The sequence below is a fragment of the Bombus terrestris genome, chromosome 9 (genome assembly GCF_910591885.1).
Source record: "Bombus terrestris chromosome 9, iyBomTerr1.2, whole genome shotgun sequence".
NCBI lineage: Eukaryota > Metazoa > Arthropoda > Insecta > Hymenoptera > Apidae > Bombus > Bombus terrestris.
The window spans coordinates 13,453,423-13,476,854 of NC_063277.1; the positions used below are offsets into that span (position 1 = coordinate 13,453,423).

The window sequence follows — 23,432 nt, forward strand, 5'->3', positions numbered from 1 at the left end:
AACATCTTCGAATCGTAGCACGATAACAGAACGCCTAGTTTTATTTGCCGTAGATTACGACGTTCCGTGGTATTTCGCGCGCACGCGTGTTTCTACACGATCATCATCATCTTCCAGGCAGAACAAACATTAGCTAGAATAGTTATGTGCGAATTTAATCCGACCATACGTTGATGATCACACTATTCGATAAGACGAATTAATTAATTTGAATGTTGAACGAACTAATCTTGAAGAAAAGTGTCTTGTAATTAGGATATTGTTCATCTCATTTATGTTATCTTTTTCTGTTTTTATCGCCGAATATCGTAATATATCGAGTACGTGATTAAGCACTCGAGATTGTTTCAGATATTGATCGGTATGGGCTAACTGATGAAGCTGTCTGTAAAGCGGAACTCTTCTAGAAAGCATCTACCCCTTGGTGTAACTAACCACGCTTTATAAGAAGTTTTATTTCACAGACTGTAATTTCGCCATTGGTATCAGCAACTTCAAATGTCGCTCCCAGTCTCTCACTTCCTTTTACCATTAATTTTCGTCATAGATCGTCAAGTGTTCCAAACTTTTTCCGTCGAACCAACGTTTCGGAATTGAAATACATCAACGAAATAATATCTCTGTTGCTCTTTACTAAATACATTTCTTGCCACGTCTCTACCATCTGTATGAGTGATCGATGATGAACTGAGGAAATCGCGATCGTACAATAGGATCAAAAGTCCATTGTATGCGTAATCGTCGACCCGTGCATCCTTCGAGATGCACGCCGATTTCCAGATACTGTTTCACTGGCACGAGAATGTCGATCTGCATCGTGAAGCGTATGATTCATGTTGATTGATTGGTATTTCAGAAATGTCGGCCACTCGGAATAAAAAGCAGCTGTCTGTTAATCAGGCTTGATCGTCTTTAAAATGAAAACTTTATCTCGTTTGCGGATATCGTAAATTCATTCCGACGCGAAGATTGCGACGATTGATTCAGAAATAGGATGTTGATTCGTCGGAAAGTCCGGATTACCAGCTCCGTCTTTCTTTATCTTATTCGCGGAATCGGAATTTTCTTATCAAAACGTGACGTTAGCGAACTTTGAACCTTGAAATTTTCTACAGAATTTTAAGCATAGTTACGACACTATAAATCTAATTTATCATAGTTTACGTAATGCTTAATGCGCTTCATTGATCACGCTAATCGAAGGAGACTCGAATTATTATTTTGATCAGTCACAGTGCATTTTAAGACATGCTTCATTACCGCTGTAATTACAGATCTGTTCACGATGTTCTTGCGTTATATCACGGTACAAAGCTGAGTTTGTTATCTGTTCCATTTACTTAATCGATACATTACGTATCGCGATATATTTGTTTCTAAAACAAACAGAGGATCGACTGACCATAAGACGATATTATATCACGCATACTGCGTAAAACTTAGGAATATTTTGCAAGGTTTTCTACGAATACTGGACAAACATTAGAGGATATTGAGAAACTACAATTCAGGAATTACCGTTACATGCGTTAAAATGCAAATTTTCCGCGCGATGTTTAGAATGTTTCGATCGTAAATCAGAAGAAAATACCTCTCTGCTGTTTCGTAAAACGAAAAAACATCTGCGTATAGATGAAATATCGATGCTTTATCTGTTTTTTTTTTCTTTTTTTTAATTGATACTCTTATCTTGTCGATATCGTCGTTTTATATGTTTCTTTAACATTCTGTAATATGTCAGCGAGTTAATTGCGCGTTTTAAGCTCTCGAAAAATCCACGCTGTCGTTCAATCTTCGTAATAAAACAATCCTACAGAAATAAATTGGGATATTGCTATACTAAAATAGATGATCTCGTTTCCATTGAACCTACCGATGGCATTTTCTGCGCAACTAGGCAAAAATTGGAGTTTCCACGCCTTGAAACCAGATTTCATCCGGCTCTATTCGTGGAAAGGACGAAGAGCTCATCTGTGCCGCTATTCACACGCACGGAATTTCAGTGGAAATCAGTTTATAGAACGACGACGCCGTTAGCGAAATTACTCTAGTCATCGACAGAGAAGCTTCACTTTCGACGCATTAAACATCACACAGTTTTCCTTACGTTTTGATGCTTTAATGCTATAAAAAAAAAAAAAAAAAAAAAAAAAAATAGAACTTTCTGTCAATTTCAAATGCAACGTAGGTATTAAATCTGATCGATAGTGTATTTTTCATTCGTAAACACATATTGTTTATTTGCCTGTGAATCTTGCAGTTGACATGCACTTAGAATATCAACGATGCGGTCGCGGCATGGAGCTTTCGAAATGGAGAATAAAGAGAGGAACAGTCAGGCCTCTTATAACCTTCGGTCTGTTCGTTCTTTAGAGTTTCCCGTAGATAGGATCTAATTAACCCATCCACGACACGAAACCACTCTTGCAGAACTAACCAGAATCACATTTTCGCTAATTAATTAGACCATCGATCGCTTAGTTTCATGCGGGTATCCTAAACTGGTCGTCGAAATTTCATGTACGCGATAAAAAGGATTTTTAGATTCGTCGCTTCACCAGTTCTACATGAGAGCGTTCGATTCGAAACCCCATTGCCTGGCCATTGTAAATCGTTGGGCGTATGCGTTTCACTCTGGCGGAAGTCCACGAATGCAAACCCATTGTTCCCGATAGCAATCGTGCATCGATCACAACGGACGATCCGCGATACTTTTGCGTGAATCGAATTGCGGAGGCGAGTCTCTGTACAGTGGCGAAATTGGCGGGAATGCGACGGCTGAAAATCGAGAACGGAATCCTTGGAATTTCGACGAGAGAAAAGACCGTCTGTGGCGTTGCTTCCCTTTGTTATAAGGAACGAGAAACTATGTGGCTGGAAACCTTCTGCCGAGACACGGTTGCAACCAGGAATTCAACAGAGAAGCAAAATTCATCGAGTATTATGGAAACAATTGAACGTTCGTCAGATATCTTTCGATTCTGTATCTGCCTTACAAAGTTCCATTAAAATTGGCGCGCAACAACTCGCGTTTATCCGACTCCTCAGGGGTTTAAGCTTACCTCGGGGATACGTTTGCAATTTACCGATTTATAATCAACGCGAATAAATTACACGCGGACAGATTACTTATATTAGGTGGGTGAAAAGTAACGTCTGTCTGTAAATTGTACGAAACTATGGAAATATTAATTTACGATTCGATTGCACCGGTAGAATGGAAACCGTCATTGTTTCTCCGTGACGATTATTAATAATCGATGATCATAAATAACTGCAGTTTCACCGGCAATATGGTGGAATATATATTGTCGCGACCGATAACGTTCGAAAAATTAAATCCGCGTGATTAAACTCGAAATTCATTTATAGAAAAGATATTAAAATACGAATCCAATACGGCAGCAAAAGGAAAGGAAATATTTTATCTCAAACCTCCGGTTGTATCAGCTTTATGACACAGATTGCATGATCAATGATAAAGTATCTATCTTTATACGTAGTAATGTAGAAATTTATGCAGTGCTATTACTTTGCACACATCTATGATAACAAAATTTTACGTTATATCTCCTTTTCCGTTTACAATTTTTAATCGAGTCACCACATTTATTTATGTTTCCGTATACAGTGGATTAGGAGATTTGAAATGTTGCTGCAAGCCGCTGGCGTCGATCGAGTAGGGCAATTTGCGTTATCGTGAGCTTCCCCTACGCCAGAGAACTCAATCAACGGAAACAGTGGTTATCGAGAAACACATTGATCAAACGGCGAAAAATCGCCGATTTTCATCGATCGATAATTCGAAAATGACAGGAAGGTATAAGAAACAACTATACTTAGCGTTTTAACGGAATTTAAGTTAATGTGATCGAAGTTCGTGTGCTTACTTTCAAAATATAAAGAGATACATTTGTTAAAAGAATAAAACAGAAACTTTAGTTTTACCGACGATAGTTTTTAATGACACTGGCAGAGCTGTCGAAATGTCGGCGGAACCGGAAACGTGTCGCGTGTAGAAGCGCATTTAATTTGACCGGGACGCCGCGAAATTAGTATGCAATGCGGTATGCCGCGACGTTGTCCGCGTTCGACCGGCTCAAATTAAAAGAACGAGCGATAGCAGACTGAGAAAAGCCGCACAAGACGTACAGGCTCCCACGGTGCTCGGCCATTTTCCCATAAATTCGGTGCAACCGGTTCCGAAAACGTAAAGGTGCTTACGACGAGTGAATGAGATTCAGTATGCCTGCGGCCGTTCACCTCATGCGTGATTTGGGGGAAAGCTTTATCTTTTATTCGTACGCATCCTACCAAATCAACCAACGTTTTTTTCATATATCGTTTCGTATCTTTCCTTTCCTCAATCGTTTCTTTTCCCTTTTTTTCTGTATTCCTTTTTTGTAACGTTGGACACTCCATCAAGAGCAACGCGTTTCCATAATAGGTATCAAGAAGATTCCCACGAGATATAGCCATAGAGTATCTACTAAAAACGGATCGATGGAAAACTGCATTTATTCTAACCCGCGAGAGGGGATTTAAGTGATCCGCAACATTGCCGGTTAAATCTTATTCGGCTGATTTGTTCTGAAATATTGACGCAACGTCACGCGTGTATCTAGATGTTTGTCGGCCTCGTTTACCAACGGTTTTTTTATTCCTCGCTAGAGCACACGCACGCAACTCGCACAGCACGTGGATCACGAATTGCTTTTCGTAATCATAGAATTTCAATCGAACTTATACTTTTTAATATTCTCTGCGGTTATTCTACGCTGCGTGTTCCGATTTGGAGCATCGCGTATGTTTCATGTTAGTATATTTGATAAAGGTGTATATTTGAGAGGTTATTTTCAACTATAACTTAACCTCTGCTTTGGAATTGGAACTAAATCGAATTTTCGATCTTCACGCGCTAGTCTAACTCATCGATACTCTTCATTGGTGAATAATATGCTAACAACGGTCAAATACGGGTTTTTAAGACAATGGGAAATGTGTGCCGCGTTTAAGTAATTGTTTACAGCGTCGGTGGAAGAGGGAGATTCGATTTTTCATTGTAACTCACCGCTTATATTCTCAGAATTCTAGCGCGACATTCCATCGAATTGACGCGTGACTGAGGAATCACCGTAACTCGATTTTTCCACGAAAAATACCGTGTTTTTCGAAAAATTGTTAGTTATCTTACGTATATATTACCTTCCGGTTAAGTGCTCGCTAATATAACCAAGGAAAATGTTATTATACGATCAAAGTTAAGATGATCTTACCTAAATGTTTCTTCTGGCGTCGTGGCCCACACCCTGTTCAAGACAAGATCAAACTGTCACTCTTAACGCCTATAATTGAACACAGCTAATCAGCACGACACACTGCTTCACGACACCTATGCGTTACGCTCTTATTTATTTCGTAAACGCGAAATACTGAAAGAGGCGAATCGTCAGAAACGTTCTCTGACCGTGATTACTGCACGAATGCTTCGAGTACGTCATGCCCTGAGAAGCTAGCGCCGCAATGCGAACTACCGCACACTGCCACCTGGTTTGAGAAGCATACTAGAGTTTTTAGTTCCCGCAATTTTCAGTTCTGCTAGCGAGTAGTAACTTTTTATTTCTATTCGGTATTTTTCATTTCCTACGTTTCGTCTCTCCAGCTTCCCGTGATCAAGGTGTTCATATTATCTTTTTCTATACGAATTTTCTGTATAATTTATATTCATCGAATGAAAGTATTAGGATTCTCTTACATAGGTTATGCTCGATTTGTAACTTCTTCAGTTCAGTTGTTTCTTTAAAGATGCATTTTTATAAATGAAATGTTTTAATAGGTCACAATTGTATGCATTTTACGTATTTATAATAATCTTTCATTTTGATTCATATACAAAGCATCTTATAGTAGCATTTATACGACTTGCATTTTTATTTAGTTGTAACATGTTGATGAATTCAATTGGACGAGATAAATGTTTGTCAATAAAAATTTTTTAACGATTCTTTGAGCATTAAATTTAAGAAGAAAATACGTTAAGGATCATGTAATATTGTTACGATAATATTTTTATGACATTACTAGTGAATTTTTAAAAAATCAATGATCATCTATTTGTTATTATACACGTCAGCTTTAAGCAAATACGCAAAATTTTATTCGAGACTATCATTCTCCAATGTAAAGAGCAAGAATTACGTGTAAAGTAGGCGTATGATTGTTTCACCTATTTATTGTTAATGTTGTGGACTGACTTTTCACTTTTTTTAGTCTGCTATTTTGCGTGCGAAAATTAATATTTCGTGTGAATACAAATTATTCTTACTGATAATTACCGAGCATTATTATTTGTTATTTTAAACAAATCGACTTGGGCCATACTATATAATCTTAAAACAAAACTATTCCTTCGAGCAGGTTGATAATATTTCTATTTGATACGTTTTTACGAAACAGCAATATGGCAGATGACAAAAATGAAGATACAAAAGAAGATAAATCCAGCGGAAATAAAGACCAACTACGAATGATAGCTGCTGAAGAACGTTCGGAATATTTTAAAAAATTAGAAAAATGGTTACATGAAGCCTATGCTTGGCAAAGCATGGCTGCAATGTTTCCATATTATTTAATGTCTGGACAAATAATAAATCCTTCATCTGGTAAGATTGTCACATTGCTGTCATCTCATGAAGCATGTAATTACAAGTTACTATGAATTCTCAATGTAACAAAATTATTCTATAAAATAGAATAATTATAGGTGTACCGTCATTCTCATCACAAGTATCAAATGTAGCAAATACACATAGGTTAATTGTTGACACGAATGGCCAGGAAAACAATCCACTCAGACAAAGAAGGCCGCAAGATTATGTAGGACCTCCGTTCCAGCCTCCTGGAGCTGAAGGTAGAAGGTCATAACGATATCTCCTGTGTCCATCACATTCCAACAGAGGTTCAGCTAGTACTATATGTGCTTTTATTACAAAAGTACTGCATTTTGTATAATTGTTTTCAAAATGTTTGGCTGCTTTATGTGTTTTTAAATAGCTACGCATAATGCAGTATTTTTGAAACATACATTTTCATCTGTATCATCTAATGTCATGATTATCTTCTCCATTAAGATTTAAGAAAACGGTTTTTTCAGGATTTGAATACCGTATACCTCCAATATGGAAGAGATTTGCAGCAGAATTTATAGATACAATAATGTTGTTTCTTTTGAAGTTTTCCATTACTTTCATTGCTATTGATGTTTTTGATTTCATGTATGTATGATTAATCTTTTTCTCTTTATAGTTTCATCTTTCTTTGACTTGCCATCATCTTATCTTATTTTAGAGATATAGATGATCTAGACTTGGTACGAGCAAACTTGAGAATTGATTATAAAATGGCTTTGGAAATGACATATGGCATATTAATACTAGAAATAATTCATCGTGTAATAGTGTGCATTTTTGAGGTATGTATATTATTGATAGAAAATAATACAAGTAATGAATGCTTAATGAAAACATTTTTTTAGGCATTTTGGCTTCAACATGGTGTAAATGGTCGTATTGGTGGTGCAACACCTGGAAAATTCATGATGGGATTAAAGGTAGTTCAATGCCGTAGTGTTACACCTGTTGATAGACCTGATGATCCTGACGTTGTACTTGTTTCACCAGGAATAGATTTAGGTTTACCACTAGCACTTGGAAGATCAGTTGTGAAGAATATGATCTTAGCATTTTTATTCCCTATATGCTTTGCCTTATTTTTCTTCAGGTTTAACAGAACTGTTTATGACCTACTTTGTAATTCCATTGTGGTTGAAGATCCTCATAGGAACTTAAATAATAATAGACTTCATCAACAATAAAAAGATCAAAAAAATTATACCTACATTGTATATATCGTGTGTGCACAAGCGTATCTAATATGTATATAATCGTTCAACTAAACAAATCGATTATCGCAATACTACGAAATATTTTTCTAGATGTATTACGGGAAATCTTACAATTTTTGGATAATATAAATTTACCAATTATTTGAAAAACAAAACTTAATTATCTTGAGACTTATACCATTGAGATTGTACAGATTTTATCTAACACAGTTACTAATAAAACATTTTGTAATTTATTTTCAAGCTTTTTGAATCCCCACACATATGGCATTAATAATTTTTTAACATATTGTTTTTATAACATTTGCGAAATTATTATAGAAACATTTTTGTGGAAATCTTCAGTAACAAAAAAACAATTTTTTCGATGTATTTTAAATTTTTTAGCGCCATCTAGAGGAATAAGATTAGAAACTAATAAGACTAACAACTAACCAATGACGTCACTTCCCAGTTAAACGTGGCTACCCTACAAGTGAAGGAAGGAGTGGCTTTGCGACCTGTCAAGCTAGATGATTTCTCGTGAAAATTAATGACTCGTTGCATCAATTAAGTTATTCACGTGTGCTTAGTACTTATAATCCACCGCGTAGTAGTTCTAATATACGAAGAAAATGTCGTCTTCGGGTGATTTTGGAAACCCGTTGCGTAAATTTAAACTTGTCTTTCTCGGTGAACAGAGCGGTATGTATTTTCTAAATCTACTTCCGTTGATTTTGGATCAATATTGTTGATGTACATGTCCGTTTTATCTTGCTGATGATTTCTCGTGTATCAAATACCATATTTTCTGTCGTATGTATCAGTTCCAATGATGACCGTTCTAGGTTATAGATCAATATTTCTGGTCACTGTGCAACTTTATCGTTGCGATCGAATTTGGCGTCGTTCTTGTTATCACCATCCTAAAATTGCATTTAGTCTTAACAATACCTATAATTTTATATCTACGTAGTTGTACAATCCCATCATTTTCATAAAAAATGTCTATTAACCATTAAAATTCATTATTTATGCACTTAATCTCGTATCGCTGTTTCATATATTTGTTTCATTTTAAACGATTGCAGACTATATCGATATACCGCAATATTGTAAAATCTAGTCACAGTGAATAAATTTCAATAATTTATATTTTATCCAAGGGAAGATAGTAATTTTATTATGAATTATATATTTTTAGAAATGGCTACAATATGATTTAAATTTATAATAATAATTCATTATCATGTATGTTTCTGAACTACATTCTGTACAACTATATTATATTTTGTATTTTGATTTTTTAAACGTATAATAGTACATTTTGTCCATTAATCGTGTGATTTGATGTTGCAGTTGGAAAAACTTCTCTTATCACACGGTTTATGTATGACAGCTTTGACAACACGTATCAGGTATGAAACTATTGGTTTTGTGATATACATATATATATATGCATATGTCATAAAATTTACATATAGTCTTAAATAAATACCAAATAACAAATTGATTGCTTTAGTGACATAGATTAATATGTTATCTTATAAATATTTAAATATAACAGTTCTTTAATTTTCTCTTTTACCACACAACCTACAATCAAAATTTCTGAGATTATCCATATCTCATTGGCATATTTTCCAATGATCTTATGAGAATGTTATAAATTTGTACTTTCATCTATATCTTTATCTTTCATTTTATTGTAGTTATGATTTTTATATGTCTTACACTTTTGTTGTATAAAATGGACATTATCAATCATCAGTAAGGAGAAACCAAGGGGGAGCCAAGACATTGATTTTTTGTAATAGATGTCATTAAAGAAATAAAATGCAGGAATATCATAAGATTATCATCAACTATTATTACTTCTATTTTGTGAATTTATTAAAATATGAAATTTCAATATGTTAGTTTTAATTAAAATATTTTAGGTATAATGAAATGATTTTATATGGAAAGTTACAATAAAATACTATACTATTTATTACAGGCTACAATAGGTATAGATTTTTTAAGCAAAACTATGTATCTGGAGGATAGAACTGTAAGATTACAGCTATGGGATACTGCAGGCCAAGAACGGTTTAGATCTTTGATACCTAGTTATATCAGAGATTCTACTGTTGCAGTGGTGGTGTATGATATTACTAGTAAGTTTAATTTGAAATAGAGATAAAGTATAGGCTATGTCATGTTATATCATGAGCTCAAGTGAACTATATATACAGATGCAAACTCATTTCATCAAACATCAAAATGGATTGATGATGTACGGACTGAAAGAGGAAGTGATGTAATTATTATGTTAGTGGGTAATAAAACAGATTTGGGTGATAAAAGACAAGTTTCAATGGAAGAAGGTGAACGAAAAGCTAAAGAGTTAAATGTAATGTTTATTGAAACTAGTGCTAAAGCTGGATATAATGTGAAACAGGTAAGTTTCTATTGCTTAATAAACATTTATTCTTTGCTATATTAATTAAAATTGTAATATATTAATTCTATTCTATTCATTGACCAGCTCTTTAGAAGAGTAGCAGCAGCTTTACCAGGCATGGATTCCACTGAAAATAAGCCACCCGAAGACAGTATCCTTTATGTAAGATACGTAATGTGCACATCTGCATGGTACATATACATAATCATATTTCAGGGATTTTTCTTTCTTCAAATATAGCACTAAGAAATATGTCCTACATCCTCAATCTTTATTCGGTTTTTATTTGTTACATAGTTTGAATATCATTTATTTTCAAGATTACTTGACTTCAGTCTATCAAAGTAATCTTTCAATATATTTTATAGAAACTTCATTGATTATTTAAATTTCAGATATATTTTACAGTAATATTTTATCAATTTTCTAGAATAATTAAATATGTATGTTATATACTTTTAAATTTTTCATAACCATTATTAATTTTCTAAGAATCGTTTTGAATCCATTACTTTTAACATTATTTTTTAACATTATTAACAGTTTCAGTTTTTTCCGTTATCTTTTTGTGTTTTCCTTAATGTGTTGCTAAACCTGTAGTGCAAGAAGTAGTTCTGAAGGACACACCAATTGAACTGAAAGCATCGGAGAGCAGTTGTGCATGTTAAACCACCGATCAGCCTAATGGTAGACAACACACTGATATAAGTTAATTTATAAATTAAACTTTCAATGCTAGGACAGTGATATTCAGTCTGTACCCTTTCCACAGTTTATAATGTGAAAAGGAGTAGCACTGTACTGAGGAGCTATAATGGTTTTTTTCGTGAAAAAAGATAAATATCTCACGGTAGCTTAAGCAGACTGCTTTTACACAATAACGTGTTTGTGTGTACTAGTACATTATCAACATAATTTAATTCATTTAAACTCTTGTACTTCATCAGAGCCGCTTGCTTTTTTGACGTGTCGGTAGTTAATAATCGTCATCCTAGATAGTGCTTCGAACATTTTCTTAATCGACAAATAATTTTTATGACAAATATTTTGTTTGTTACGAATATTTGTAATTTTAAGTAATTAAATTTTTTTTATATTTTGCATTCTGATAAAAAAGAATTTGAATGAAATACTAGTCGTATGCATGATCAGTGCTGCAATTGCATGATATATGGTGCACTTATATATATACTACATATGTATTTATCATCATGTATATATAAGTTGCAATACGCGATAAACTAATGTTGAAATCATGTAATTACGTATTGCGTAAATGCAGTCAAAGTAATAGTCAACTACAATTCGTTATCGATTTGAACTGGTTGCAAACGCGAGCAATAAAAATCTTATATATTTATGGATGCACTGGATTGAAACGTGGACCGATTTAGTATAAAAGGCAACTCGTATAATATGTACCTGCGAGCGTACTGTGAATGAACATAAGGAGAAAAATAATTTCAACGATGCAAAATTAGTAGTTAACGATATCTCATTTTTTATAAATATTTTAAGAAAACATTGCTCATGTATAATGGTTTTCCTTGATTTAGAACGATCACTGCATAAATTAATATGTTGCATTTCCTATTGAAGTATTATTTATATATACTTGGAACTGAATATTTCATTTATATATACTCATACAAAAACAAAAAAAAAAAAAAAGGAAAGAAAGAAATTTAGATAGATCGAATCATTTTCAGAAGCTTTGACAAAATTGAATTTGTATATATTAACTTAAAATTTGGGATATGGATAGACAGAATGCTATTATACCTAATACTATGATATTTTTGTTAATAATTATTGTAATATTTTATTTATATAAAAACATCTAATAGCATTATTATTTTTTTTATATTGATTTTTTTATGAACCATAATTTGTTCTTGCCATTTTTCCTCGTTATACATATTTCCTTATTTCGTAATCATTGTATAAGTCTCATTTTTAGCTGTATAATATTTTAATTAGGGTTTATATACATATAGGAAAAATAGGGACAAAGTGAAACACTTAAAGTTTAATGATACAAAAACCACACAAATAACAGAAGCAGTTCTATTTTATTTTATATTGCATTATAAATCTTTTTTCTTATAAGATCTCTAATATAAAAGGTCTGTCGCCTTTGTAGTATTTTCTATAGTTTTTACTCTGCTTCGCTATCAGCTTCGTAGAAAGAAAATGAAGCTAGCTAAATATACTTTCACATAATTTGAACAATAACCTAAAATACTGATAATTACTTGCTTATCTGGCTAGAAAAATGGTTATTTTGTTTATAAAACGTTAAAAACTCCGATAACGACTATGATTAATGTACTCAATGAACAGTCGGGCTGACAAGTGATAATAGCTGATCATAATTTATGACGTACTTGAACAATTAGTTATTGGCATATACAGAATATTTCACTTTGCCTCTATTTTTCCTATATATACAATGCTTTGTATCATATCGTGAGGATGTGAGAGATAGCACTCATTGTATAATTTCTAATTAAGGTGCTTTGTGGCTGTAAAATTTCACGGTTATTAATGTTAGGGAATGCTCCGTCCCGTTTTTAAACTACTTAAATTTTATATGCTTTTTGAATACCATCTATCCTAGCTTTCGAAAAAAAAAAAATACACATTTACTGACTCAACTTCAATGGGACTAAATTTTCGATCGATATCCAGAGTCAAAAATCGTATAGACACTTGAGAAATTCTTCGTAAAACTTCTAAAATCTGATATAATATAATAACTCAGCATACTGCCTAAACACAAGGAATCGTTCAAATCTATTAATACGATCTTTTTTAGGGTTTAGCAGTTTCTTAGAATTTACACGAATTTGTAAGATTGATACGAAAATTGATCGACATGCTGATCCTTTTTTTTTTAAATGAATTAATAGCTGAATATTAATGGCAATCGAATGGTTACTGTGATAACGCCTTAACACACGAAAGCAGCTGTCGATTTGCAGAATCAATCACCGATGCAGAACGGCTCCGAATCGGAGGGAGAGAGCGGCTGCATTTGCTAGGGAGGTGGTTTATCAATGTGCAGCTAATAATGCTAACTCCTTGAGACATTCTGATACGAACCAAAAATCATCACGTACTATTAACAAGATGCTGGCTTCTTCTGATGTCTACATCGTGGCCCATAAGTTAACGCGCGACGAAGGCACAAAACGTTTCATTGACACCGTTCTTACTACCGACTACTTCTGCCCCAATCAGTCTCATTTAAGTCGTTTAACTATAGCGTGATTAACTGAGCGTTTTGCTATGATTCATATTACTCCGAGAACAGCTTCGTACGGTTATAGTGCACGTTGTTATGTTGTTATACCCGCCAGACACTCTTCGACGAGAACTAGCGATCTTCTTTACACATTACGGTGTGAACCGCAAATAGACGTCGTTCAGAAAAGAAATAAAAAATTCCATCAAACGAATGACCGATGTAATAGCTACATCACGATGATAGGATGGCTCTTCCATGCTCGTTGGAATATCATTCAATGCGTAGTTAAGCGATCGAAGCAATATGCAAACAGCTTTTCTGTGAGATTGTACATATCACGATTCTTGATGTTGCGAATCGTTTAATAAATAAAAAGTACATCGATATTACTATTTTTACTTTTCCATAAAATTTCGTCGAGCTTAGCCGACTCGAGAAGTCGAGATGCCACCAATTTCTTCCGAACAACGTTCTTTGCTCATCCTATCATCGTTTCCTTGGATCGCGATTTTCGAGGTAAAATCTACTCAACACGCACAAGACACCGAGAAGCTTAGACGAGAGTCTTTTAGACAGAGGTATTCTAGACCTTAACGAAAACGACTGAAAGTAAAACGTTTTATTAGTTTACAAGATAGTCGAGGAAATCAAATGATCGAACGGTCTGTTTCTGGATCATTTGCGAAAATTATTACTCACACGTAGAACATGTTATTGGCAAGTTTGTTCGATGGTGGATTGTTCAAGGTTTATAATATTGTAATCATAATTAACCATCTTTATAGACATTTTTCAATATTTCTTGATAAATAAGCGAGCGACTCGATATGCGATCCGTTCATAAATTGAGAAAGAAGACGCACGTTGAAGAGAATAATTTGCGAAAAGAATGAAATGTGTTCAATCGTTCACTCGCCATTTTATATAATTATTAACTTGTGTAACTATTCAATTTTTGTCTTTCAGTATGTTATCTTTTGAACCAATGAAATTTGTTGACTGTTTCAGCAGGTTACATGAAAGATCATAGATGAAAGAGAATCGGTATTTCAGTTTGAAAGGAAAATTAGAGTTGCGTCTTCTTTCTAACGAGATACACACAAACACACGTGCACAAATAAGTGCATAAATGACTAAAACGTAGAAATCAGTATGAAAAAAAGTGTGTGCACTGTGCATCAATTCATGAACCTGTCTCGTGTGTCACGACGTGTGACGAGCGTCGAGCGACGAAATTGCTCGTGTTTTATCGAGGAGACTGAACGCTTTTGAGCACGCCGTTGTTTAATCAGAATCGAATAAAACGAAACAAAATATACTCGAGCTATAATACTAATACTGTATTGTGCCAGGCATAACATGAAGCGCTTTGGAGGAAAAGATGTTGCGACAGCCTCGTTAATGAAGCGGCTGAACTCGGAAAATTCGCGGGTAAATTGGTTCGAGCGCGACATTCAGTGTTCTGTCAGCGATAATCGAGTGTGCCATGAAGGAAGTGGGCCAATTTTACATCTGCTAATTAGAATTTAGAAAAAACGAAACGGTAGACGCATCTGTGGAGAAAATGCAAGGATGAGAAAATTCCGCTTGTCACGTGACTGAAGTCGCGAACGAGCGTAGTTTCCTCTGGCGTCGTCGTTGAACATTGATGTGATAAGGCTTCTATTTGAAGAAAACGATGGAAAAAGGAACGAAACATGGAACAGAAATTAAGTGATATGTAATTCATTAATCCGCCGTGCTTATCGCGAGCTCTACGTGCACTAGCACCGTTTCTTCTCAACGTTAAACTGTCTCTCTAGCGCAGCCCCTTGTGTAATAACGTGTCGTGTAGCGTTGATTCGCACCGTCTTGTATTGCAGCGTACGAACATCCAGAAGTTCTGTGGTACGAATCCCAAAGAAAGTTTACGTTTTGGAGAGATCGAAGATACTTTATTACGTTCGATACTTTCTATTCGGGAAAAACATATTCTCGTTGAAGAATGTACTGTAAGCTATGGATATGGAATAATCTAAAAAGCGCCTAAAAATGTCGGTTGGGGAAAGGACTCGTACCATTTGACTTCTTGTTGGTGCATGCCGAGCGTATATTTTTCTTTCATTCGGCCTCGTGTTCCGCGGAGAAGACACTCGGCTGCAGACTCCTCGACCGAAAATACGGCCGTAGCTCGACGTAGGGTAGATTCCCTTAGATATTTCCGTACGAGGGGAATAACTTTGCTATACTCGTTTTAATCTTTATCGCCTAGTTCGCGATGTTCATGCCTAAGGAGAAAGAGGACGCGTCAACGCTCGTCAGGGGCGCACTTCCGATGTAACTAAAGGAAGTCCTCTCGATCTCCACGCGGCTGCAGCGATTGTCTCCTCCACGCTGGCGAAGCGAACGAATGTAGAGATACGTCGATCTAGTCGGAACGATCTATCATTGGAAAGAACGCGATCGATGGATCGTTCAAAAATCCACGGTGCTTGTTTCGTTGGGGCACAGTGAGGTCTTTTCGGTTACGGTTCCATCCTTTCGCCACGAGAGTATTGCCGATTAAATAAAAAATATTGTCACGAATTTCGTCGAAGCGTTACGTTATTGTATCGAGTCACTCAAGCGTGATTTGACAATTACGATAATTGGTGATTGCGTGAAACACATCTATGAAAGTATTGACAAATGTTTGTGTAAGGGATGGAATACGTTTATTAGAATTATTTAGTAAGACGAAAAAGGTATCCAGATTTCATAAGATCTTATATTTTCTTTTATCAAGCTTGCATTTTATTTAAGAGATAGTCCTAAATATTCGTTTGTAGGGTCTTGAGTAAATATATTCGTTCCTTTAGACACACGGAATTACGTTGTATTATTTTAAATAATATTAGTATGAGAAAGGAAACATTCGGTTTTGTAACGTGGTTGCTCTTCGTAGCGAAAGGGTTAACGGAGATTTGATAATCTAGTAGTAATAATGATTTGTAGCGTTTCGGAGGATTCTTGTGAATGTAATTTGCAAGGCAGCCGCGTTATGTGGTAATGTTATTGTAGCCGATGTTTCTTAGTTAAATAGAGGTATTCGCTGTATCGTCTTTTTGCAATTAAATTGTCAATCTTAACGTAGCAGTAGGGTGCGATATTCATTAATTGTAAAGTTAACCCTTCCAGTCATCGAGGCTGTAGAATTCTTGTGATGGATCTTTTTGTAAAACATTATGAATCCAACATTATGAATTCGTAATATAGTCTTCGACGTAGGAAGCGAAATGAAATTTGTGGGAATGTCCTTTCTGTATATTAGATTTTCTGTCTCTATATGATATAATTTGGTACTTATAGTAGAATGTTTCCTTGATTCCTATTATTCTTCGTTCGAAAGGAAATGAAAATCCGAGACTCGAAGGGTTAAATGTTTCAAGGCTTTAAGTTTCTCCGACATATTTAATATAAAATAGAAACTAATGTACGCTTTTGTTTAACGTGATAAAACGAGATCTTGCAGAAATATAATTGAAAATAAACACCAGAGATTCTTGATTCATTCGAGATCGATGTAAGGGAAATTGATCGACGACCGACAACAAGCTCCTTCGCGTTTGTACCTGCATCGTTCTACATACGCGCCTGAACATCCCGATCAGACCGGAAGACTAAAAATGCATTTATGGCTCACGTCATCTATAAGCAATGTACACATATTACATTATTATAACTATCGCGATTGGATTCGTTGAGGAGGCGAAAGAAATGGATACCGAGGACAAGTTCGGGATCTTTTATCGTTTCCCTCATTTGCTATAGCGCAATATCGAAGTACGTAAATAACGAGTAGTAAATCATGATATTTCTTATTTAGCTTCGAAGCTACGCGTAGCTGTAGCAATTGCATATACACACACACACGTACAAACACACCGATTGTATCGTATTTAATATTAGGGGACACGTGTCGTCGTTTCTTCGATTTACGCGTTTGTCCGTGCTACAACGAACCGAGATCAGAGGAGAACTGCGATAAAGAAGGATGCGTTTGTTTTATACAGTTTAATCGGTCGTACCGAAGATTATGTTTCTTCTGTGAATAAAACACTGTAGCACGCTTCGCTTAAGAATTCGATACACCCGTTTGTGTTCGATTGGATATGAGTAAAATATGTGTTCTACTCTCTATTGACTAATTTCAACCTCCTCGACTCATAGTTCCTTCGAAGCCACAATCATTTTACCCTAACAATCGAAGACCGAATGTGACTTTAGGCAACGAATGCGTAACGCTGGTTAGAAAGCAACGATCCGAATTAAGGAGATGATTCCTCCGATTATTTTTCATTTTATCGTATTAGGTGGAAAGATTTCCAAGTTCACACTAGCGATCCGGTTTCCGGGATTGAACGCAATAAATCAATGACATACTCACGTTGACTGAGACACTATAATTCGATTAGCGTAGCAAGGTGATTTAATCACAGGTAACAGCACTGCAATCAAGCAATCCTATCAGAGTATATTCGCGTTATCTTCTCAGCCCGATTAGGAGTTCCTCGAAAACAGACGTTCCGTATCCATAACGCATTCGACTGTAATCCGTCACACTGGATCACGATAGACCTTTCCGGAGACTGGGTAGCCTGTTTAATGCAATTACGATGATGCCGTAGGTTGATTGAACCGCTAGTGTAAACGAATACTACAGCGATACTTGTAGTTAGGCCACGGTATACTTCGAAGAGAATGTTTGTTAGCCCGCATTCGGTTGTTCGCAGGGTATAAACATGGATACGGTGACGATGTACATCCGGTCGGAGGGATTGGAATGGCGATATCGAAGATGAGTTTGAGTTCCTTGAGAAGTTTCGAGGTTCGATTTGTGAAAGAGTTCTCCAACAATCGGAACTTTGAGAATAAAAGTGAAGCCAGTTGATGAGGTTTCGACTCAATAGGGGCAACTAACGGGAAAGTTTTGTAAAAATGTGAGGAGCGAACGCCTATTGTTTAATTCCTCTCTCTCTCTCTCTCTTTCGTTTTTTTTTTACACACTTGTTTCTCGTTTTTTCCCATCAAATTTAATTTCAATCAGAATAAGAGTATAATTAGCCAAAGCCTGCGAACAACCTTTCGTTTCGCCGAGGAACTTTTTCCGCCAACGTGAACGCGTTGGTGAGTCGAGTGGAGAGCGAATAATTGGGTAAGTCTGGCAAATATTGCCGCTAATTAAAAACGAAGTTATAAGAAACGTCGAGAAAAAAAAATGCGTTTTAATTTGCTGGAGTGCAACTTGATTAATTTGAGCATTTCAAATGGGAAGTTGGCAAGAGTCGGTTAGAGATTGAATTGTACAAACCGAATGAAAATTCGGATTGCGAGAGCTTCGAGTTTAACGGCGAATCACTGTATAAAAATCATTTGTCGAAAAAAAAGGCTATAATAAAATTTACGTAATCCACGTTGATTGGGATAAAAAGCTGGTTTTTGATAGAAACGGCCACCCGAATTAGTAGGATCTATGTTGATAAAGCTTTATCATTTCGAGAACAGTTCATGAGGATAAAGAGATAAAAAAAATATTAATTTAAATTAATGGGAATATTGAAATCAACGAAGATTTATTGTATTATGCAGTTTAATAAATTTAGTTGAAAGTATGAATTGATACCAAAATAATCTTGGCAAAGAGGCACTTAAATTCTATGGAAATCCAAATGAATGTGTTTCATCGAAGCATAGGAAGATTATTTACAAGAGAAAAATTCACACTAATCCTCTTTGCAGACTTATCAATTCGTTTCCGCTTAATCAGTACATTCAGTTTATGCAATTTATATTTAATGAAGTACGAACGATCAAGATCGCATATCTAAGATCAGTGCAGCGCTCGTTTGCTGTTGCGATAATGAAAACCGAAGGCAATCTTTCTTTGTACCGTGTTCCTTCGAAAGGCACGCCCTTGTCACGGTTCGAAACGAACTTGCGAGATTTTCGCAAGCTTGTTATAAATGTATCCCAATCTACACAATTCAATTAGTGGAGCTTGAAACGAACAAACGAATAAAAATTTGTATTTATGAGTCGTTCATGCCCGATTCATTTCATGAAAATGTTCGAGATTAAAATGTTTTTGAGGTTACTCGATAATGGCCCCACTCTGTCGTATCTGTGATTTTTCATTGGGGGAAAAATTCGTCGATTCGTGTTTGTTTAATTGATTGAGAATTTTGTATGGATATTCGAGATTGATCATTAGCGTGCAGCGCAAATGCTTTTTCATTTATTTATTCGTTTACGCGACAGGGATTTTTTAAAGAGCTTTTCGTCCAAATATTCCTCATCGTCCCTTCGATGCACGCTTTCATTATTCGAATTTTCGTTTCATAAATAGAAGTACTGATGGACTGTGCATCCCTATCGAAATATTTTTTTTTTTTAAATATTTATTTTTTTTCTGATCACTCTTATGGATAGCTTTTCAATAAATATTGCTCCGATTTGTTATTCTCTATGTGTCTGTTTTTAATCAATCGTCAGATATGCATTTTTTGCGAAGATAAATGATTTTTTGGGGTTCGTAGTAAAAGGTTTCTCGTATTTACCGTAGCAATTAATAGCAGGCAAATAATTTCGTTAAAGGAAAACATGAAGTGTACCGTGGCTAATTGTAATTGTTTACACAGTTTATTGTAATGTCAATTATATACAAATTTAAAATTACGTCCAGTGCTTCTACGCTGACACACCATCTTGTTACTCGACACAAGTGCAATTACAATCGGTTTCCTCGTTTCTTCGTCGTTTCATACACCACAAAATTCTTGCCACAAACGACTTGACAAACCACTACGTTAAATTAATTATTATTTACAGTCTAAACCTTTTCTGTTTTCTTACAGTACGTCCACGCTTCGTTAGAATGTTTGACGTAGCCACGATCTAAAAAAAAAAATTGGACCAAAAATTACTCGTTTCCCGATTTTTCTTTTTCGAATCGCGACTGTACATACGATCGACGATTTTTCGTTTTGAGGCGATCACTATTGTAGCATTATCGACACTTTGTATTGACTCGCATCCCAAGTTAAAAGTATCGCTTTCAACCGTTTGGCAGTATGCTGTTGTATAGTTTTGACGATAAATCATCTATCATAAGACGATCTCGTTTCTTCCTGTTTTTTACATTTGTAAAAAAAGAACCCTCTTATGACGCCGTTCTATTCGAGATCTCAATTGCATCGTGTTATCGGTGGCCGTTTCTTTTTATGTTTGTTTGTTCCTTTTGTTTTGTAACTTTTTATTGAGCATCTAGGCCGATCGACACTACTTCCAGCTTTTTGAATTTCACCAGATGAGCTCGTTCACCGTGGCAGTGACAGAGCGTGGATAATCGAACGATCGATTCCGAGGCTCTGTTTCTTTCTCTCGTGGCACAGTGGAAAGTACTTCAACTAATTTAATTTAAGAAAAGAATGGAAGTTTCATAGTCTGCTGGAAATGTCGTCGATGATGCAAATGGATCTTATTCGAAATTCTAATTCTACGAAGAAAGAATCGAACGCACGAGTCACTGAATCGCAAATCTGGCCGAGAATCTACCATTTGTCGAAAGAATAGATGTATAAATAAGCCAGTTTGACTCGTACGTGCATTCTTTCTGCCTGATATCGAAGTGAACGTTGTTTAGAAACAGAATGCTTACCTCCTCGCGATTTTCATTAGATACTTTTAGTTTTTGTTCGACAGAATTCTTCGATAATGTTCAATTCCTCGATCAGAAAGAAGAAAAAATTCTTTGGACCGTGAAGAGTTACAAAAGATGTTCGTTCGAGAAATAATCTTTCTGGGAGAACGATTGAGCCATCGTCGAGAAACGGTTGCAATGTTTCCTCGAGGATCAAAGATTCTACTTAGACATCGTTAATTATATATCGAAGACTATACGATTTTTCGGCAGTTGGTCGCAAGGTTTTCTTCTTTCTCTTTGTTTTACCGGAGTAAGTAGAAAAGGACAAGGAGCCAGACTCACGAGATTTTACGTTCGTGAGCGACTTCATCGAAGGGATTTGGATAAGTTTGTTAGCAACAAGCACCGTCGAACCTTCGTTCTTTGCATTGTCGTGAATTAACATTACTTCTGTCAATTATAAAGAAATGATCGACGTTTTAACATCATTTGACAGATCTCGTACATGGAGAAACCTAGTGTTGCAATAAATTCGATGCACCTATCTTCCTCAGTTTCTCCATAACTGTCAACAGATTCACGACAAGGTTTCAGAACATTTCCTTAAAACGCTAACAGTCCTTTTCCATTCTGTGCTTTCAAATGCACGAGCGTACGGTGCAAATTAAACTTTACGTGACTATCAATCGTTCGTAGTTGTTCGGCTACATTCACAAGGTGCTCGTGGAGTCAGACTCTCAGCTCATCCATTACCTGTTGCTGATGATTGTGACCCTTCTTCAGCGTCCCGGTGCCAGTCATCGCCATACTTTCCTGTTGAAGTTGATTAGGACTGATGATAAGATTTTGTCCTGGCTTTCCCGGTTTTGTGTTTTTCGGCGGTGGAGGTGGCATCGGTACGTGACAACTATTGTTCTGCAAATCTGCAAACTCTGGTGGCGGAATATGTTGAATATGGTGTCTTTCGACACTCTTTGTGTCCAGATCTCCGCAAATGTTATTAGGCATTTGTCCATTTTCCTGACGTTTTTTTGAGCAATTATGTTGGTTGCTCTTATCGCGCTGATAATATACACCCGCGAAAATTAGAACATTAAGGATCAATAGGCTACAGCCAATCGCTATGGTTACGCTGAGGGCGGTGGAGTAAGCCGCGAACCCATCTTCCGGTTGGATGGTTGAATCTTCGAAGGCTAACTCGCTTGGTATCATTGTCGTGACGTTTTGCATCCTCTCCGCGAGTGTCACCTCCACCGTAGTTATCCGCGTCGTCGTTGGTATTCTCTGGATGAACCTGGGTGGCACCTATAATAAATAAATATGTATAGAAAATGCTGTGTACAGTTGGAGGTTGCTTCAAAGTAGAGGAAGGCTCGTCTGTTTTTAAAAACTTGCAGAAATTTATTCAGGGTCAACGTCCAACTAGAAATAGAGTTGAACGTACCTGTTCAGTGTCAAGCAGATGGTGCGATCTAGGAATATCGTCGGAGCCAGGCTTATGGAGGTCAGGCACAAGGTTCAACCAAAACGACAGTCTGTGCGCCCTGTAGTGGTTCTTCAGTTTCGACTTGATCTCTGGAAGCATGGATAAAGTCTCAGCGGGGTCAACGAAAGCGAAGGAAAAGGGTGCTATTGGTAAGCGCAGACAGAGAAGGAGAACGTCACTTTTTAGAGAAAACGAGCGAGCAACTGCGTACAACCTACTCGCGCGGTAACCTCAAAAAGCCGCCTTTTCAGCGGAACCTTTCCATATTAACAGCAGGGTAATTAATTATTGTCGCGTGGTAATCTCATAGAGAAGGCTGCTTCGTTAGTCAGTACGCCTCAAAGCTCCAGCACTCGGCGACGGCAATAGGACGAGAGAGTTAGACATCAATCCCTTAGGTTGACTATGCGCCGGCTTTTCTACTTGCGTCTGCGCTATGGCACTATTCGAGCCAGACTGCGCCCTACCGAGCGAATTTTCCTGCGCCAACGATGTGTTCTGCTCGGCCTGACGATTTTCTATCCCTTTTTGCCTCTCTCGTTTTAGTGGAACGCGTTCAAGAGAGATCAGAGTCAAAGACTAATGCGACACGCGGAAGCTTCTCGTCGACTTTCGTAAAGTCACGATGAAATGTTACAAGTTGATTTTGATCAAAAATAGAGTCCAACAAAGCAACGAATTTTCCATACATCCAATAAAGAGCAGCTA

The 23,432-nt window shown here is 36.2% G+C and overlaps 4 protein-coding genes across 9 annotated transcripts in view; 2 read left to right on the plus strand and 2 right to left on the minus strand.

Annotated features, from left to right (window-relative positions):
• The window catches only part of LOC100648521 (beta-arrestin-1), a 28,057-nt gene extending 22,582 nt beyond the window's left edge, over positions 1 to 5,475 (minus strand). The window contains exon 1 of the mRNA XM_048408449.1: positions 5,277 to 5,475. The gene's annotated coding sequence lies outside the window, so the exon portion shown is untranslated. The remainder of the gene's footprint in view (positions 1 to 5,276) is intronic.
• LOC100648714 (protein FAM8A1) overlaps positions 1 to 8,139 on the plus strand; it is a 34,711-nt gene extending 26,572 nt beyond the window's left edge. Inside the window, exons 1-6 of one of the 5 annotated variants that reach the window (XM_020864406.2) lie at positions 3,795 to 3,820; positions 6,457 to 6,662; positions 6,764 to 6,910; positions 7,154 to 7,274; positions 7,348 to 7,471; positions 7,535 to 8,139. In XM_020864406.2, the coding sequence (XP_020720065.1) occupies positions 3,810 to 3,820; positions 6,457 to 6,662; positions 6,764 to 6,910; positions 7,154 to 7,274; positions 7,348 to 7,471; positions 7,535 to 7,873 (948 nt within the window). In that variant the 5' untranslated portion in view covers positions 3,795 to 3,809 and the 3' untranslated portion in view covers positions 7,874 to 8,139. Of the gene's footprint in view, positions 1 to 3,794; positions 3,821 to 5,541; positions 5,678 to 5,804; positions 5,846 to 6,417; positions 6,663 to 6,763; positions 6,911 to 7,153; positions 7,275 to 7,347; positions 7,472 to 7,534 lie in introns of those variants that run through there. The other 4 variants (XM_012311989.3, XM_012311990.3, XM_012311988.3 and 1 more) reach the window with 4 other exon arrangements.
• Positions 8,140 to 8,344: 205 nt separating this feature from the next.
• LOC100648829 (ras-related protein Rab6) lies at positions 8,345 to 17,092 on the plus strand. Of its 2 annotated transcripts, none has more exons than XM_048408913.1 (6): positions 8,345 to 8,587; positions 9,242 to 9,300; positions 9,882 to 10,041; positions 10,120 to 10,325; positions 10,413 to 10,479; positions 13,299 to 17,092. In XM_048408913.1, the coding sequence occupies exons 1-6, from the start codon at positions 8,518 to 8,520 to the stop codon at positions 13,370 to 13,372; spliced, it is 636 nt and encodes a 211-aa protein (XP_048264870.1). In that variant the 5' UTR covers positions 8,345 to 8,517; the 3' UTR covers positions 13,373 to 17,092. The 2 variants fall into 2 exon arrangements, with proteins under 2 accessions (XP_048264870.1, XP_003397812.1); XM_003397764.4 differs by lacking the exon at positions 13,299 to 17,092 and adding an exon at positions 10,929 to 12,180.
• A 3,121-nt stretch (positions 17,093 to 20,213) lies between these two features.
• The window catches only part of LOC100649027 (neuroligin-4, X-linked), a 224,768-nt gene continuing 221,549 nt past the window's right edge, over positions 20,214 to 23,432 (minus strand). The window contains exons 10-12 of the mRNA XM_012311993.3: positions 22,683 to 22,813; positions 21,992 to 22,543; positions 20,214 to 20,490 (exon numbers count right to left, since the gene is read on the minus strand). Coding sequence (XP_012167383.1) covers positions 20,419 to 20,490; positions 21,992 to 22,543; positions 22,683 to 22,813 — 755 coding nt within the window. The 3' untranslated portion in view covers positions 20,214 to 20,418. The remainder of the gene's footprint in view (positions 20,491 to 21,991; positions 22,544 to 22,682; positions 22,814 to 23,432) is intronic.